The sequence below is a fragment of the Ammospiza caudacuta genome, chromosome 39, assembly GCF_027887145.1.
Source record: "Ammospiza caudacuta isolate bAmmCau1 chromosome 39, bAmmCau1.pri, whole genome shotgun sequence".
NCBI lineage: Eukaryota > Metazoa > Chordata > Aves > Passeriformes > Passerellidae > Ammospiza > Ammospiza caudacuta.
In genome coordinates, this window is record NC_080631.1 from 224,482 (window position 1) to 242,275 (window position 17,794).

Sequence of the window (17,794 nt, forward strand, 5' to 3'; positions counted from 1 at the left end):
TTTTAGTCTCATTTTCACCATTTTTATTTTCATTTTTACCATTTTTTCCTCTCTTTTTAGTATTTTTTAGCATTTTTCACCTTTTTTCGCCACAAAAAAAACCCCACACATTTTCTTTTCAAGTTCTTTTATTTTCTACCCCTCCTCAAACCCCGAAAAAACCCTAAAAAACCCAAAAAAAACCTCCTGAAAACAAACAAAAAAACCCCATAAAAAGTCCACAAAAAACCTAAAACCTCACCCCAAAAAAATCCCAAAAATGCCTCAAAAAAACCCTAAAAAAATCCCCCAAAATATCCCCCAAAAAAAAAAAACAGGAAAAAACCTGAAAACCCACCCCGAAAAATCTTAAAATAAAACCCAAAACCACGAAAAATAACCCCAAAAAATTCATAAAAAAATTAAAAAAAAAAAACAAACACGAAAAATCCCCAAAAAATCCTAAAAAAACCCACAAGAAAACCCAGAAAAATCCCCCTGAAAAAACTCTGAAAAACAAAAAATAAAAACCAAAAAAAAAACCCCAAAAAACAAACCCAAAAAAGCAAACAAAACAGCCCCAATAATATCAAAAAAACCCTAAAATAAACCCCAAAAAACAAACAAACAAAAACCCCCCAAAAATTAATCAAAAATATTTTAAAAAACCCTAAAAAATCCCCAAACTCTCCCAAAAAAAATCCCCCAAGAAATGCCCAAAAAAATCCCCCAAAAAACCCCAAAAAATGCCCCAAAAAATGCCCCAAAAAAACCCCAATAAAAGAAATATTAAGCAGCCCCAAAGCGCCGAATTTCAGATGTTTTTGGGTTTGCTGATGACGCCGTCGGGGTAGTGCTGCTTGAACTGCGCCACCACGTCGGGGTCCAGCAGGTGGATCCCGTCCAGCTGGTTCCCCAGAGTGATCCTGGAAAACACCAAAACCGCCCCAAAATCACCCCAAAAATGCACCCAAAATACCCCCAAAATATATCCAAAATATCCCAAAAAAATCCCCAAAAAAACCCCAGAAAACCACCCGAAAATCCCCAAAAAATCCAATTTAAATCCACCAAAAATGATCCAAATAACCCAAAAAAATCACCCCAAAAATACACCCAAAACACCCCCAAAAAAACCACCCGAAAATCCCCAAAAAATCCAATTTAAATCCACCAAGAATGATCCAAATAACCCAAAAAAATCACCCCAAAAATACACCCAAAATATCCCCAAAACACCCCCAAAAAAACCCCAGAAAACCACCCGAAAATCCCCTGAAAATCACCCCAAAATCACCCCAAAAATACACCCAAAACACCCCAAAAAAACCCCAGAAAATCCCCAAAAAATCCAATTTAAATCCACCAAAAATGATCCAAATAACCCAAAAAAATCACTCCAAAAATACACCCAAAATATCCCCAAAATATATCCAAAATGTCCCAAAAAAATCCCCAAAAATGTCCCCAAAATCCTCAAAAAATCTGCTTCAAATCCCCCAAAAATCCACATTAAACTCCCCAAAAATCCCCCAAAAAATCCAATTTAAATCTCCCAAAAAATCCATTTTATATCCCCCAAAAATCCCCAAAAAAATCCGCTTTAAGTCCCCCAAAAATCCATTTTATATCCCCCAAAAAATCTGCTTTAAATCCCCCAAAAATCTCCTTAAAATCCCCTAAAACTCCAAAAAAAAAATCCCCAAAAAATCCACTTTCAATGCCCAAAAAATCCCTTAAAAATTCTGCTTTAAATCCCAATAAAAATCCCAAAAACGTTCCAAGAAATCCACTTTAAATTCCAAAAAAAAACCCCAAAAATTAAAAAAAAAAAATCGACGTTAAATCTGCTCAGAAATTTTGTCTTTAAATCCCCCAAAAGTCCCAAAAAATCCCCTAAAAAAATCTCCCAAAAAAATCCCTAAAAAACTCACGTTAAATCTCCCAAAAGCCCCCAAAAAAATCCAATTTAAATCCCCTGAAAATCCCCCAAAATTCCAATATAAATCCCAAAAAAACCTTCAAAAAACCCACTTTAAATCCACTCAACATTCTGAAAAAAAAAAAACCTCAAAAATCCGCTTTAAATCCCTAAAAAATCCTCAAAACATCTTTAAATCCCACCAAAAAAAAAAAAAAATCCACTTTAAAACCCCTAAAAAAAAATCACCCAAAACTCCTCCAAAAAAAAAAAAAAAATCCAATTTAAACCCTCAAAAAACCCCCGAAAATTCCAATTTAAATCCTCAAAAAATCCCCGAAAATTCCAATTTAAATCCTCCAAAAACCCCCAATCACCCCAATTTAAACCCTCAAAAAAATCCCCGAAAATTCCAATTTAAATCCTCAAAAACAACCCTGAAAATCCCAATTTAAATCCTCCAAAAACCCCCAATTTAAACCCTCAAAAAATCCCCAAAAATCCCAATTTAAATCCTCCAAAAACCCCCGAGAATTCCAATTTAAATCCTCCAAAAAGCCCCGATTTAAACCCTCAAAAAATCCCCGAAAACCCCAATTTAAACCCTCAAAAAATCCCCTAAATTTCCAATTTAAATCCTCCAAAAACCCCCAATCACCCCAATTTAAACCCTCAAAAAATCCCAGAAAATTCCAATTTAAATCCTCCAAAAACCCCAATTTAAACCCTCAAAAAACCCCTGAAAATTCCAGTTTAAATCCTCCAATCACCCCAATTTAAATCCTCCAAAAATCCCTGAAAATTCCGATTTAAATCCTCCAAAAACCCCCAATAACCCCAATTTAAACCCTCAAAAAAATCCCAATTTAAATCCCCCAAAAACCCCCAATCACCCCAATTTAAACCCTCAAAAAACCCCCGAAAATTCCAATTTAAACCCTCAAAAAACCCCAATTTAAACCCTCAAAAAACCCCAAATAACCCCAATTTAAACCCTCAAAAAAAATCCCAAATAACCCCAATTTAAACCCTCAAAAAACCCCAAATAACCCCAATTTAAACCCTCAAAAAACCCCCGAAAATCCCAATTTAAATCCCCAAAAACCCCCAATCACCCCAATTTAAACCCTCAAAAAACCCCCGAAAATCCCAATTTAAACCCTCAAAAAACCCCAAATAACCCCAATTTAAACCCTCAAAAAACCCCCGAAAATCCCAATTTAAATCCCCCAAAACCCCCAATCACCCCAATTTAAACCCTCCAAAAACCCCCGAAAACCCCAATTTAAACCCTCAAAAAACCCCCGAAAATCCCAATTTAAACCCTCAAAAAACCCCCGAAAATCCCAATTTAAATCCCCCAAAAACCCCCAATCACCCCAATTTAAACCCTCAAAAAATCCCTGAAAATCCCAATTTAAACCCTCAAAAAACCCCAATTTAAACCCTCAAAAAACCCCCGAAAACCCCAATTTAAACCCTCAAAAAACCCCCGAAAATCCCAATTTAAATCCTCCAAAAACCCCCAATCACCCCAATTTAAACCCTCAAAAAATCCCCGAAAATCCCAATTTAATTCCTCCAATCACCCCAATTTAAACCCTCAAAAAACCCCCGAAAATCCCAATTTAAACCCTCCAAAAACCCCAAAAACCCCAATTTAAACCCTCAAAAAACCCCCGAAAATCCCAATTTAAACCCTCAAAAAACCCCCGAAAATCCCAATTTAAACCCTCAAAAAACCCCCGAAAATCCCAATTTAAATCCCCTGGAAAAATCCCAAAAAAAATTCGGAAAAAACCCCAAAAAATCCCCCCCAAAAAAAAACCACTTTAAAATCCAGGAAAAAACCCCCAAAAAGCCGCTTTATGAAAGTTTCCAAACTCCCGAGAAGGCCCAGAAAGGTGAATTTCGGTACCAGTTGGGCTGCACGTTGTGGGGCCGCCCGAAGAGCTCGATCTTGCGCGTGCCGGGCGAGAGGCGCTCGATCATCCCGTAGATCTCGTCGGGTTTGTGGCTCGTCGAGCGAACCTGGGGCACAAAAAGGAAATTTCGCTGTTTACGGGATTTTTAATGATTTTTCGGGGGGGTTTTTTTGGGGGGGTTTTTGGGGGTTTAAATTGGATTTTTGCAGGATTTTTTGGGAGACGCTTGGGGGATTTGAAGTGGATTTCGCGGGGGTTTAAAATGAAGTTTTTTGAGGATTTTTTTTTTGGGGGTGAAATCCGGGGATTTTTGGGGTGAAATCCGGGGATTTTGGGGTGAAATTCCAGGAGTATTTCTGGGGTGAAATTCCAGGGGGTTTTTGGGGTGAAATTCCAGGGTTTTTTTGGGGTGAAATCCGGGGATTTTGGGGTGAATACCAGGGGTTTTTTGGGGTGAAATTCCAGGGATTTTTTGGGGTGAAATCCGGGGATTTTGGGGTTAAATTCCAGGGGGTTTGGGGTTAAATTCCAGGGATTTTGGGGTGAAATTCCAGGGGTATTTTTGGGGTGAAATCCGGGGATTTTGGGGTGAAATTCCAGGGGTAATTCTGTGGTGAAATCCGGGGATTTTGGGGTGAAATCTGGGGATTTTGGGGTGAAACCCCAGGGGTTTTTTTGGGGTGAAATCCGGGGATTTTGGGGTGAAATCCCAAGGGTTTTTTGGGGTGAAACCCCAGGGGTATTTTTGGGGTGAAATCCGGGGATTTTGGGGTGAAATCCGGGTTTTTTGGGGTGAAACCCCAGGGGTATTTTTGGGGTGAAATCCCAGGGGTATTTTTGGGGTGAAATCCGGGTTTTTTGGGGTGAAATCCCAGGGGTATTTTTGGGGTGAAATCCCAGGGGTATTTTTGGGGTGAAATCCGGGGATTTTGGGTCTGACCTCGGCCACGATGACGTCACAGTCCAGGCCCCGGTTGAAGCCTTGGGGGTTCCCCTTCACCCCCACCTGTGGGAAGGGCAAAATGTGGGGGGGTCCTGGAACCCCAAAATCCCCTAAAAATGCCCCAAAACACCAAAATCCCCAAAAACACCAAAATCCCCAAAAGCCACCCCAAAACCCCTGAAATGCCATAAAAACATCCCAAAATCTGCCCCAAGATCCCCTAAAAACACCCCAAAAATCCAAAACAACCCAAAACAACCCAAAATCCCCCCCAAAACAGCCCAAATCCCCTCAATCCACCCCAAAACCCCAAAATCCCCCAAATCCACCCCAAAATTCCCTAAACCCTCCCCAAAAAAACCCCAAATCCCCCAAATTTCCCTCTGGGCACCCCGGGTTTGGGTTTCGGGGGGATTTTGGGGGATTTTGGGGTCAGTTTTAGGGATTTTGGGGTCAGGACTTAGGATCAGTTTTGGGGCGTTTTAGGGTCGTTTTGGGGTCAATTTTGGCTCAGTTTTGGTAAATTTTGAGTCAATTTTGGTTCATTTTGGGGTCAGTTTTTGGGTTGGATTTTCCAAGGCGGTTTTGGGTCAATTTTGGGGTATTTTAGACCCAGTTTGGGTTCGCTTTTGGGGTTCAGCACTTAGGATAAATTCACGGCCGGTTTTGGGGCGTTTTAGGGTCAATTTTGGGGTTATTTTGGGGACCAGTTTTGTGTCAGTTTTGGCTCCATTTTTGCTCCGTTTTTGCTCAATTTTTGCTCATTTTGGGTCCGTTTTTGGCTCCATTTTTGGGGTGGCTTTTGGGGTGAATTCTGGGGATTTTGGGGTACCAGGCAGTGCTCCTTGCCGTGGTTCAGCCTGTGCCTGTTTGGGCTCCATTTTGGGCCGATTTTGGCTCATTTTGGGCTCAATTTTGGCCCAATTTGGGCCCATTTTGGGCTCCGTTTTTGGGGTGACTTTTGGGGTACATTTTGGGGTGAATTGCGGGGATTTTGGGGATTTTGGGGTACCAGGCAGTGCTCCTTGCCGTGGTTCAGCCAGTGCCCATTTCAGCCCAGTTTTGGGTCCATTTCTGTCAATTTTGGCTCCATTTTGGCTCAATTTTCACTCAGATTTGGCCCATTTTGGGCTCCATTTTTGGGGTGGGTTTTGGGGTATATTTTGGGGTGGATTTTGGGGTGAATTCCGGGGATTTTGGGGTACCAGGCAGTGCTCCTTGCCGTGGTTCAGCCAGTGCCCGTCTGGGCTCCGTTTTGGGTCGATTTTGGCTCCGTTTTCGCTCAGATTTGGCCCAATTTTGGTCCATTTTGGGCTCTATTTTTGGGGTGACTTTTGGGGTACATTTTGGGGTGAATTGCGGGGATTTTGGGTACCAGGCAGTGCTCCTTGCCGTGGTTCAGCCCGTGCCCGTTTCAGCCCCGTTTTGGGCCGATTTTGGCTCCATTTTCGCTCAGATTTGGCCCAATTTGGGCTCCATTTTTGGGGTGAATTTTGGGGTATATTTTGGGGTACATTTTGGGGCGAATTGCGGGGATTTTGGGTACCAGGCAGTGCTCCTTGCCGTGGTTCAGCCAGTGCCCGTCTGGGCTCCGTTTTGGGTCCATTTCTGTCAATTTTGGCTCCATTTTGGCTCCATTTTCGCTCAGATTTGGCCCATTTTGGGCTCCATTTTTGGGGTGAATTTTGGGGTACATTTTGGGGTACATTTTGGGGTACATTTTGGGGTGAATTCCGGGGATTTTGGGTACCAGGCAGTGCTCCTTGCCGTGGTTCAGCCAGTGCCCGTTTCAGCCCCGTTTTGGGCCGATTTTGGCTCCGTTTTCGCTCAGTTTTGGCCCATTTTGGGCTCCATTTTTGGGGTGAATTTTGGGGTACATTTTGGGGTTGTTGGGGTACATTTTGGGGTGAATTGCGGGGATTTTGGGTACCAGGCAGTGCTCCTTGCCGTGGTTCAGCCAGTGCCCGTCTGGGCTCCATTTTGGGTCCATTTCTGTCAATTTTGGCTCCATTTTTGCTCCATTTTCGCTCAGATTTGGCCCATTTTGGGCTCCATTTTTGGGGTGAATTTTGGGGTACATTTTGGGGTTTTTGGGGTACATTTTGGGGCGAATTGCGGGGATTTTGGGTACCAGGCAGTGCTCCTTGCCGTGGTTCAGCCAGTGCCCCGTGCGCCCCGTGCGGATGATTCGCTGCAGCTGATTCGTCTTCACCCAAATGATCTCGTCCACCCGCTCGTAGCTGCGCACAAATTTCAGGGTTTTGGGGCATTTTGGGGACCTTTTGGGGTTTTTTGGGGTTTTGGGGTTTTTTGGGGTTTTTTAAAGGGGTTTTTTGGGGATTTTGAGGGGTTTTTAAAGGGATTTTCTTTTGTTTTTAAAGGGGTTTTGGGGATTTTTAAGGGAGGTTTTTTTGGGGGATTTTGGGGTTTTTTAAAGGGATTTTTTTTTTGGGTTTCCTTAAAGGGGTTTTTGAAATTCTGGAGTTTTTTAAATTTCGGGGGTTTTAGGGATTTTTGGGGGTCTTTTTTAAAGGGATTTTTGGGGGTGTTTAAAAGGGAGTTTATTGGGTTTTTTAAAGGGGGCTTTGGGGTTTGTTTTGGGGATTTTGGGATTTTTTAAATGGGCTTTTTTTGGTTTTTTAAAGGGGGTTTTGGGAGGTTTTTGGGTTTTTTTAAAGGGGGATTTTGGGAGTTTTTTGGGGTTTTTTTAAAGGGGGATTTTGGGGTTTTTTTAAAGGGACTTTTTGGGGATATTGGGGCAATTTGTGGGTTTTTTTAAAAGGGATTTTGGGGTTTTTTGGTGGTTTTTTAAAAAAGGATTTTGGGGTTTTTTGGTGGTTTTTTAAAAAGGGATTTTGGGGTTTTTTGGGTTTTTTTTTTAAAGGGGGTTTTGGGTTTTTTTGGGTTTTTATTTTTAAAGGGGGTTTTGGGGTTTTTTTGGTTTTTTTTTTTTAAGGAAGTTTTGGCGTTTCTGGAAAAGATTTTTGGGGCATTTTGGGGGATGTTCCTAAAGCATTTCTGGGGGTATTTAGAGGGATTTTTTTAAAAAGGGTTTGGGGAATTTTGGGGTTTTCTAGAAAGGGTTTTTTTGGGGAATTTCGGGGGTTCGGAATTTTTTGGGGGTTTTGGCGTTTTTTAGGATTTTTTGGAAATTTTTTGGGGGGGTTTTTTTAAGGGGGAAATCTCAAAACTCACCCCCAGAGGTTGAGGCATTCCCGGCCCAGCTCCATGGCCCTGAAATGGGGGAAAATGGGGGGATTTTAGACAAAAGAAAAAGGGACTTTGGGGGAGAAAATTGGGATTTTTTTGGGGGAGAAAATCGGGATTTTGGGGGAGAAAGTTGGGATTTTTTGGGGGGAGAAAATTGGGATTTTGGGGGAGAAAATTGGGATTTTTTTGGGGGGAGAAAATCGGGATTTTGGGAGAGAAAATCGGGATTTTTTGGGGGGAGAAAATTGGGATTTTTTTGGGGGAGAAAATTGGGATTTTTTGGGGGGAGAAAATCGGGATTTTGGGAGAGAAAATTGGGATTTTGGGAGAGAAAATTGGGATTTTGGGGGAGAAAATTGGGATTTTTTGGGGGGAGAAAATCGGGATTTTGGGAGAGAAAATCGGGATTTTTTGGGGGGAGAAAATTGGGATTTTTTGGGGAGAAAATTAGGATTTTGGGGGAGAAAGCTGGGATTTTTTGGGGGGAGAAAATTGGGATTTTGGGGGAGAAAGTTGGGATTTTTTGGGGGGAGAAAATTGGGATTTTGGGAGAGAAAATTGGGATTTTTTTGGGGGGAGAAAATTGGGATTTTTTTGGGGGAGAAAATTGGGATTTTTTGGGGGGAGAAAATTGGGATTTTTTTGGGGGGAGAAAACTGGGATTTTTTGGGGAGAAAATTAGGATTTTGGGGGAGAAAATTGGGATTTTTTGGGGGAAGAAAATTGGGATTTTTTGGGGGGAGAAAATTGAGATTTTTGGGGAGAAAATTAGGATTTTGGGGGAGAAAAATCGGATTTTTTGGGGGGAGAAAATTGGGATTTTTTGGGGGAGAAAATTGGGATTTTTTTGGGGGAGAAAATTAGGATTTTGGGAGAGAAAATTGGGATTTTGGGGGAGAAAATTGGGATTATTTGGGGGGAGAAAATTGGGATTTTTTGGGGAGAAAATCGGGATTTTTTTGGGGGAGAAAATCGGGATTTTGGGAGAGAAAATTGGGATTTTGGGGGAGAAAATTGGGATTATTTGGGGGGAGAAAATTGGGATTTTTTGGGGGGAGAAAATTGGGATTTTTTGGGGGGAGAAAATCGGGATTTTTTGGGGGGAGAAAATTGGGATTTTTTGGGGGGAGAAAATTGGGATTTTTGGGGAGAAAATTAGGATTTTGGGGGAGAAACTTGGGATTTTTTGGGGGGAGAAAATTGGGATTTTGGGGGAGAAAGTTGGGATTTTTTGGGGGGAGAAAATTGGGATTTTGGGGGAGAAAATTGGGATTTTTTTGGGGGAAGAAAATTGGGATTTTTTGGGGGGAGAAAATTGGGATTTTTTGGGGGGAGAAAATTGGGATTTTTTTGGGGGGAGAAAACTGGGATTTTTTGGGGAGAAAATTAGGATTTTGGGGGAGAAAATTGGGATTTTTTGGGGGGAGAAAATTGGGATTTTTTGGGGGGAGAAAATTGGGATTTTTGGGGAGAAAATTAGGATTTTGGGGGAGAAAATTCGGATTTTTTGGGGGGAGAAAATTGGGATTTTTTGGGGGAGAAAATTGGGATTTTTTTGGGGGAGAAAATTAGGATTTTGGGAGAGAAAATTGGGATTTTGGGGGAGAAAATTGGGATTATTTGGGGGGAGAAAATTGGGATTTTTTGGGGGGAGAAAATTGGGATTTTTTGGGGGGAGAAAATCGGGATTTTTTGGGGGGAGAAAATTGGGATTTTTTGGGGGGAGAAAATTGGGATTTTTGGGGAGAAAATTAGGATTTTGGGGGAGAAAATTGGGATTTTTTGGGGGGAGAAAATTGGGATTTTTTGGGGGGAGAAAATTGGGATTTTTTTGGGGGGAGAAAATTGGGATTTTTTGGGGGGAGAAAATCGGGATTTTGGGGGAGAAAATTGGGATTTTGGGAGAGAAAATTGGGATTTTTTTGGGGGAGAAAATCGGGATTTTGGGGGAGAAAATCGGGATTTTTTGGGGGGAGAAAATTGGGATTTTTTGGGGAGAAAATTGGGATTTTTTGGGGGGAGAAAATCGGGATTTGGGGGGAAAAGAGCATCGGGGGAAATTGGGATTTTGGGGGAAAAAATTGGGATTCTGGGGAGAAATCGGGGATTTCGGTGGGGAAATTGGGGTTTTTTGGGGGGGGAAATTGAGATTTTGGGGTTTTAGGGGGAAAAGGGGGTTTGGAAAGGAGAAAACTTGGGATTTTAGGGGGAAAATGGGTTCTTTAGGCAGGAAATTGGTGTTTTGGGGTCACAAAAAATTCGGGATAAATACTCCAGGGTTTGGGGCAAATTTGGGGATTCTTTTTTGGGGTAAATCCCAGCGGATTCAGGATCACCAGGAATTTAGGATGAATCCCCTGAGGCTGAGGGTAATCCCAGAGGAGTTTTTGGGGTGAATTCTGGCGGTTTTGGGCTCCCCACAAACCGTCACAAATTTGCGCTGAGTCCTCTCAGAGCGGGGGGAAGCCCCCAGGATTTTTGGGGTGAATCCTGGGGATTTTGGGGGCGAACTCTCGGGATTCTGGGGTTAATTCCTGGCGGATTTAGGGTCACAACGACCTCAGGCCAAACCCTCAGGGGTTTTGGGGTGAATCCTTGGGGGTTTGGGGTCACAACGGACACGAAACAAACCCCCACAGATTTGGGGCAGATCCTGGGCGTTTTGGGGCGAACCCCAGCAGATTTGGAGTCGCGGTGGATTTGAGGCGAAACCTCGGGATTTTTGGGGTGAATCCCAGCAATTCTGGGGTAAACCCCAGCGGATTGAATTTAGGGTGAGCCCTCTGAGACTGGGGGTGCACCCTTGGGGTTTTCCAGGCAAACCCTCACGATTTTGGGGCGAATCCTCAGGTTTTCGGAATCGCAACGGGTTTGGGGTAAACCCCCGCGGGTTTGAGGCGAATTCTCGGGGTTTTTGGCTCGCTACAAACTCGCGCTGAAACCTCTCAATCTGAGGTCAAGCCCCTGGATATTTTGGGGCGAATCCCGGCGTTTTTGGGGCCCCGACCTGCCGGTGACCCAGAGGAAGAGGAAGCCCTCGTCCTGCAGCACGGGGATGTTGAGGCGCCGCATCTCGTCGTCCGTCAGCGTGCCGTAGGGCAGCTCCATGTGGATGTCCCAGGGCGGGTCGGCCATCACCACCGCGAACTTGCCCAGGATGGACACGTCCAGGTAGCGGATGTCGCAGCAGATCCACTGCAAAAACGGGGCGAAAACGCGAGAAAACGGTGAAAATAGAGAAAAATGTGAAAAAACGGCGAAAAACGGCAAAAGCGGGGGTAAAACAGGTCACAAACGGGGTCAGATTTGGATCAGAAACAGCTCAGGAACCTGCCCAGGGTGGACACGTCCAGGTAGCGGAAATCGCAGCAGATCCACTGAAAAAACGGGGCAAAATCACGAGAAAACGGTGAAAATAGAGAAAAATGTGAAAAAACGGCGAAAAACGGCAAAACCGGGGGTAAAACAGGTCACAAGCGGGGTCAGAAACACCGCAGGAACCTGGCCAGGAAGGACACGTCCAGGTAGCGGATGTCGCAGCAGATCCACTGCAAAAACGGGGAGAAAACGCGAAAAAACGGTGAAAATAGAGAAAAGCGCGAAAAAACGGCGAAAAACGGCAAAAAAGGGGGTCAGATTTGGATCAGAAACACCTCAGGAACCTGCCCGGGATGGACACGTCCAGGTAGCGGATGTCGCAGCAGATCCACTGCAAAAACGGGGCGAAAACGCAAAAAAATGGTGAAAATAGAGAAAAATGTGAAAAAATGGCCAAAAACGGCAAAAGCAGTATAATATAATAATTCATTAATTTTAACACAATAATGTAATTATAACACAGTATAATATAACATAATATAATATAATATGCTCTATTATATATGCTGCATTATATTATATTGTATTATATTATATTATATTATATTATATTATATTATATTATATTATATTGTATTATATTACAATATATTATATTATAATATATTATATTAATTATATTATATCATATTATATTACATTATATTATATTACATTATATTGCATTATAGTCCAGCATATTATAGTCGGTTATGTCATCCAACATCATTAAAATAATTAACACATTAAAGTTACAATTAACACGATAAAAGTAATTATTCTCTTAAAAGAAACACTTCCAAAAACCCCAAAAAAAACCCCAAAATTGCCCCCCAAACCCCTAAGAAAAAAAAAATGCAATTATTTAACTTTCAATTACCTGCGGCGGGAAGAGTCGGTCGGCGCCGGCGTCGGGCGCGGGCCCGCGGGCGGGCGGGGCCGGAGGCGGGGAGCGGGGGCGGGGCCGCGGGTGGGCGGGGCTGCGGGGGGGGCGTGGCCGCGCAGGCGTCGATCTCGTAGTGCACGTACTTGCACGTGTCCATGTGGAAGCACGTGTTGAGGAAGGAGCAGTCGCCCAGGGACTCGTCCGTGTGCTTGTTGATGATGCGGCTGCGAGGGAAGATTCGGGGTGAAAAACCGAAGTTTCGGGAAAATCCCAGATAATCGTCCCTAAACCCTCATACAATCACCCCAAAACCTGAATTAAATCCTCCCAGCCTAACCACAAGTGCAGGCCCAGGGCCTGAGGCCGTGACGCAGCACTTCCGGGGCCTTGAGGCCTGGACGCGCTCCTCCCAAAATCCCCAAATAAACGTCCCAAAAACCCCAAATAAGCTCTCCAAATCGCCACGTAATCACCCCAAAATAAATCACCCCAAACAAACATGTAAACCCTCATACAATCACCCCAAAACCTGAATTAAATCCTCCCAGACCGACCACAAGTGCAGGCCCAGGGCCTGAGGCCGTGACGCAGCACTTCCGGGGCCTTGAGGCCTGGACACACTCCTCCCCAAAACCCCAAATAAACGTCCCAAAAACCCCAAATAAACTCCCCAAAACGCCACGTAACCACCCCAAAACCCCAAACAAACACGTAAACCCTCATACAATCACCCCAAAACCGGAATTAAATCCTCCCAGCCTGACCACAAGTGCAGGCCCAGGGCCTTGAGGCCTGGACACGCTCCTCCCCAAAACCCCAAATAAACTCCCCAAAACCCGAATTAAACCCCTCAAAACCCCAAATAAGAGCCCCAAACCCCCAGATAATTCGAATTAAACTCCAAAACCAGAAGTAAGCCCCCAAAATCTGAATTAAATGCTCCCAGATTGACCGGAAGTGCAGGCCTGAGGCCTTGATGCACTTCTCCCCAAAACCCCAAATAATCGCCTCAAAACCTGAATCAAACTCCCCAAAATCCCAAATAAAAGCCCCAAAACCCCAAATAAAAGCCCCAAAACCCCAGATATTCACCCCAAAACCCCCCAGACTGACCGGAAGTGGAGCCTGCGGCAGGGCCTGTCCCCGCCCGAGGCCTTGACGCGCTGCTCCCCAAAACCCCAAATAAATCCCAATTCAACTTGAATTAAATGCCCCAAAATCCCAAATAAAAGCCCCAAAACCCCAGATATTCACCCCAAAACCCCCCAGACTGACCGGAAGTGGAGCCTGCGGCAGGGCCTGTCCCCGCCCGAGGCCTTGACGCACTCCTCCTTGGTGCCGTGGTCGCAGAACTCCTGCACCTGGGCGCGGCCCCGCGAGCGGAACTTCTCCACGATGGACTGCTCCTTGGCCGTCGTGGTGTTGAGCAGCTCCAGGATCTCCTGGCTCACCTGGTGGGCACACAGGTGGGCAGCAAGGCCACGCCCACCCCATCAAACTCCGCCCATTATTGTCAGGTTCCACCCAGCGGCCTTAAAATCCCACCCATTATCTCTAGGCTCCACCCACCCCCATTAAACCCCACTCACAGCCTCTGGACATCACTCATCATCTCTAGGCTCCGCCCACCAGCCTCAGGCTCCACCCACTAGCCTTAAACCCCACCCACCATCTTTAGGCTTCACCTACCAACTCTAGACTCCACCCATCTCCATTAAACCCCACTCACCATTTACAGACTCCGCCCACCACCCTTAAACCCCACCCACATCACGAAGCTCCACCCACCACCCTTAGCCACACCCACCATTGCTAGACTCCGCCCACAACCATGAGGCCACACCTACCATGCCTAAACCCCACCCACCATCTTTAGACTCCACCCACCACCCTTAAACTCCACCCATTATCTCCAGGCTCCACCCACCATTGCCGCCATCTTAAAGCCCCGCCATTTTGAAACCTGCGTCTTGAAACCCCGCCATATAAAAGTGCCGCCATCTTGAAACCACACCATCTTGAAACGCTGATGTCTTAAAAACGCCATTTTAGGACTCCGCCATTTTGAAACCCCGCCATGTTAAAACCCCTCCATCCTGAAATGCCACCATTTTGAAATGCCCCCATCTTAAAACCCCGCCATTTTGAAACCCCACCATTTTGAAACAATGCCATTTGGAAACCCCACCATCTTGAAATTCCACCATCTTGAAACCCCACCATCTTGAAATTCCACCATCTTGAAACCCCACCATTTTGAAACCCACCATCTTGAAACCCTGCCATATTTAAAATATCGCCATCTTGAAATCCCAACCAAACTCTGCCACTTTGAAACCCCGCCGTCTTGAAGCCTCGCTATCTTGAAATTCCACCACCTTGAAACCCTGCCATCTTGAAACCCCACCAACGCGAAATTCCCCTATCTTAAAACCCCACCATTACAAAATGCCACCATCTTAAAACTCCGCCATTTTGAAACCCCGCCACGTTGAAACTCCACTATCTTGAAACTCCGTTTTGAAACCCGCCATCTTGAAACACTGACGCCTTTAAGCGCCATTTTGAAACCCCTCCATTTTGAACCCCCGCCACGTTGAAACCCCACCATATTCAAGTGCTGCCATCTTGAAACGCCGCCATTTTGAAACCCACCACCTTGAAAAGCCGATGCCCTAAAGCGCCATTTTTAAACGCCGCCATTTTGAATCTCCGCCATTTTGAATGCCCACCCCTCCCAAGCCCCGCCCACCGCCAAACCCCCACCCTCACCTTCTTACTCTGCTGCTCCTTGGTGGACTGCTGGCTCAGCAAACTCTCGATCTCCAAATCCACGTCCGACGCCGCCGCCGCCCTCCGGCACCTCTTGGCCTCCTTCCCTTCCCCGGCTCCTCCCCCCGCCCCGCCCGCAGGCTCCGCCCCCCGGCGCCGCCCGGCCAACGAGGCGGCGGCGGCGGCCATGGCGGCCAGCTTGGAGTGGTCGGCGCAGGTGACGAGGGCGGGGCCGTCGTGGAGCAGCCCCCGGCGCACCTCGATCAGCTCCTGCGCCGCGAACTTGTGCAGCAGGCTCTCGACGGCGCGCAGCGTCACCTGGGCGTCGCCCTGCGGCACAGGTGGGGACAGGTGAGCGCCGGGAGACACCCGGGGGGCACCTGGGGGCAGCCGGAGCACACCTGGGGGGCAGTTGGGGGCATCTGGGGAACACCTGGGGGGACCTGGGGAACACCTGGGTACACCTGGAGGATGTCTGGGTACACCTGGATACACCTTGGAGTACCTGGGGGCTGCTGGGGGGTAGATGGGGGCATCTTAGGGACACCTGGGGGTACCTGGGGAGCACCTCAGGGGTGTCTGGAGGGTACCTGGATGCATCTAGGGGCACGTGGATACACCTGGGGGGACCTGGAGAACACCTGGATGCACCTAGGCAAACCTGGGGGTACCTAGGGAACACCTGGGGGGTACCTGGATACACTTGGGTACACCTGGAGGGCACCTAGACACACCTGGGGGCACACCTGGGGCCACCTCGGTACACTTGGGTACACCTGGGGGCATCTGGTGCACCTGGAAGGCACCTGGGGATACACTTAGGAGCACCTGGGGGACATCTGGATTCAACTGGGAGACACCTGGTGTACACCTGGGGAGAGCAGTGGAACACCTGGATACACCTGGAGGGTGTCTGGGAGGCACCTAGATACACGTGGAGGGTACGTGGGTACACCTGGGGGCAGCTGGTGGCACCTGGAGGGCACCCGGATACACCTGGGGGCAGCTGGGGTGCATCTAGATACACCTGTCCCACCTGTCCCAGGTGTGTCACCCCCGTCTCACCTGTCCCATATGTCCCCAGGTGTGCCCCCTCTAAGTCCGGTGTGTCCCACCTCTCTCGGGTATATCCCCAGGTGTGTCCCCACCTGTCCCAGGTGTGCCCAGGTGTGCCCAGGTGTGTCCCCACCTGTCCCAGGTGTGCCCAGGTATATCCCCAGGTGTGTCCCCACCTATCCCAGGTGTGCCCAGGTGTGTCCCCACCTGTCCCAGGTGTGCCCAGGTGTGCCCCCACCTGTCCCAGGTGTGCCCAGGTATATGCTCACGTGTGTCCCCACCTATCCCAGGTGCGTCCCCACCTGTCCCAGGTGCGTACCCCGGCGATGGCGCTGCGGATGGCGCTGGCGTCGGTGGGCAGGGGCGTGGCCAGGTCCGACAGGTGCAGGAGGAGCCCCAGGTGTGCCCAGGTGTATCCCCAGGTATATCCCCAGGTGTGCCCAGGTGTGCCCAGGTGCGTCCCCACCTGTCCCAGGTGCGTACCCCGGCGATGGCGCTGCGGATGGCGCTGGCGTCGGTGGGCAGGGGCGTGGCCAGGTCCGACAGGTGCAGGAGGAGTCGCCGCTCCAGGGCCGGGTCCGGCTCCGGGGGCTCCCCGGGGACCCCCTCGGCCCCGCCCACCGGAGGGGAGGGGGCGGAGCCGGGGGCGGAGCCGAGGGAGGACACGCCCCCGTCCGGGCCGGAGGGGGCGGGGCTGGAGGTGCGGGGGGGCGTGGCCAGGCTGAGGTCATGGCGGGGGTCTGTGGCGGGGGGGGGGGAGAAATCGTCCTAATTAACATCTTAGTTAACCTTAAATAGTCTTAATTAACCTTAATTAATCTCAATTAACAATTCCTAATTACCCCTAGCTCTTAATTAATCCTAATCGTAATTAAACCTTATATTTAATTAACCCCTATTCTTAATTACCTCTCTATTCTTGACTAACCCCTATTCTTAATTTACTCATACTAACAATTAACGCCTATTCTTAATTAAATTAATCCCTACTCTCCATTAGCTACTATCATTGACTAACTCCTATTGTTAATTACTGCTCCGTTCTTAATTGACCATTATTGATTAAACCTCCATTCTTAATTAAACATCTCTTATTAATTACCCCCTTCACCCCTCATTAATCCCCCCAATTAACCCTTAGCCTTTCATTAACCACCCTAATTGAGCCCTGACCCTCATTAACCCCCTAATTACCTCTCTCCCCCGTAATTAACCCCTAATTTCCCCTTCCCCCCTCATTTATCCCTTTAATTACCCCTGGTCTCCTTCATTAACCCATTTAATTCTGCCCAGACCTCTCATTAACTCCCTTAATCAACCCTTAGCCCCTCATCACCCCCGGAATTAACACTTGCCCCCTTATTAACCCCTTATTAACCCTTCTCCCCTTAATTAACCCTTTAATTCCCCTCAGCCCTCACGGCCCCGGGCCCTCACCGGCGGCCCCGAGCGGGTCCTGCTTCCTGCGCCGCTGCAGCCGCTCCCGGAGCGAGTCCAGCTGCTTCTTGTGCGCCTGGATCGAGCTCCACGTGTCCGACATGGCCCCGGCCGCGTCCCTGTCGCGGTCCTGTCGCGACAGAGACCGAGGGGCCGCGATCCTCCCGCTCCCACTCCCTCTCCCGCCTCACAACGCCGGAAGCGGAAGCGATCTGAAGCGACCGGAAGTCGCCACCGCCGCCATTTTGAGTGTGGGCAAACCTATTTATTATAATGGGGGGACCGCCGCCATTTTGAGTGCTGGCACC

General features: G+C 47.2%; 1 protein-coding gene across 1 annotated transcript; it reads right to left on the bottom strand.

The window, feature by feature from the left end:
• Positions 1–709: 709 nt before the first annotated feature.
• Positions 710–17,666, bottom strand: METTL3 (methyltransferase 3, N6-adenosine-methyltransferase complex catalytic subunit). The gene is given in 12 exon segments (XM_058823223.1): positions 710–905; positions 3,819–3,931; positions 4,766–4,831; positions 6,900–7,008; positions 7,964–8,002; positions 10,986–11,173; positions 12,216–12,326; positions 12,328–12,445; positions 13,497–13,672; positions 14,994–15,323; positions 16,533–16,789; positions 17,487–17,666. Coding segments are annotated over 12 exon segments (1,722 nt in total). The 5' UTR covers positions 17,590–17,666; the 3' UTR covers positions 710–793.
• Between the last annotated feature and the right edge of the window lie 128 nt (positions 17,667–17,794).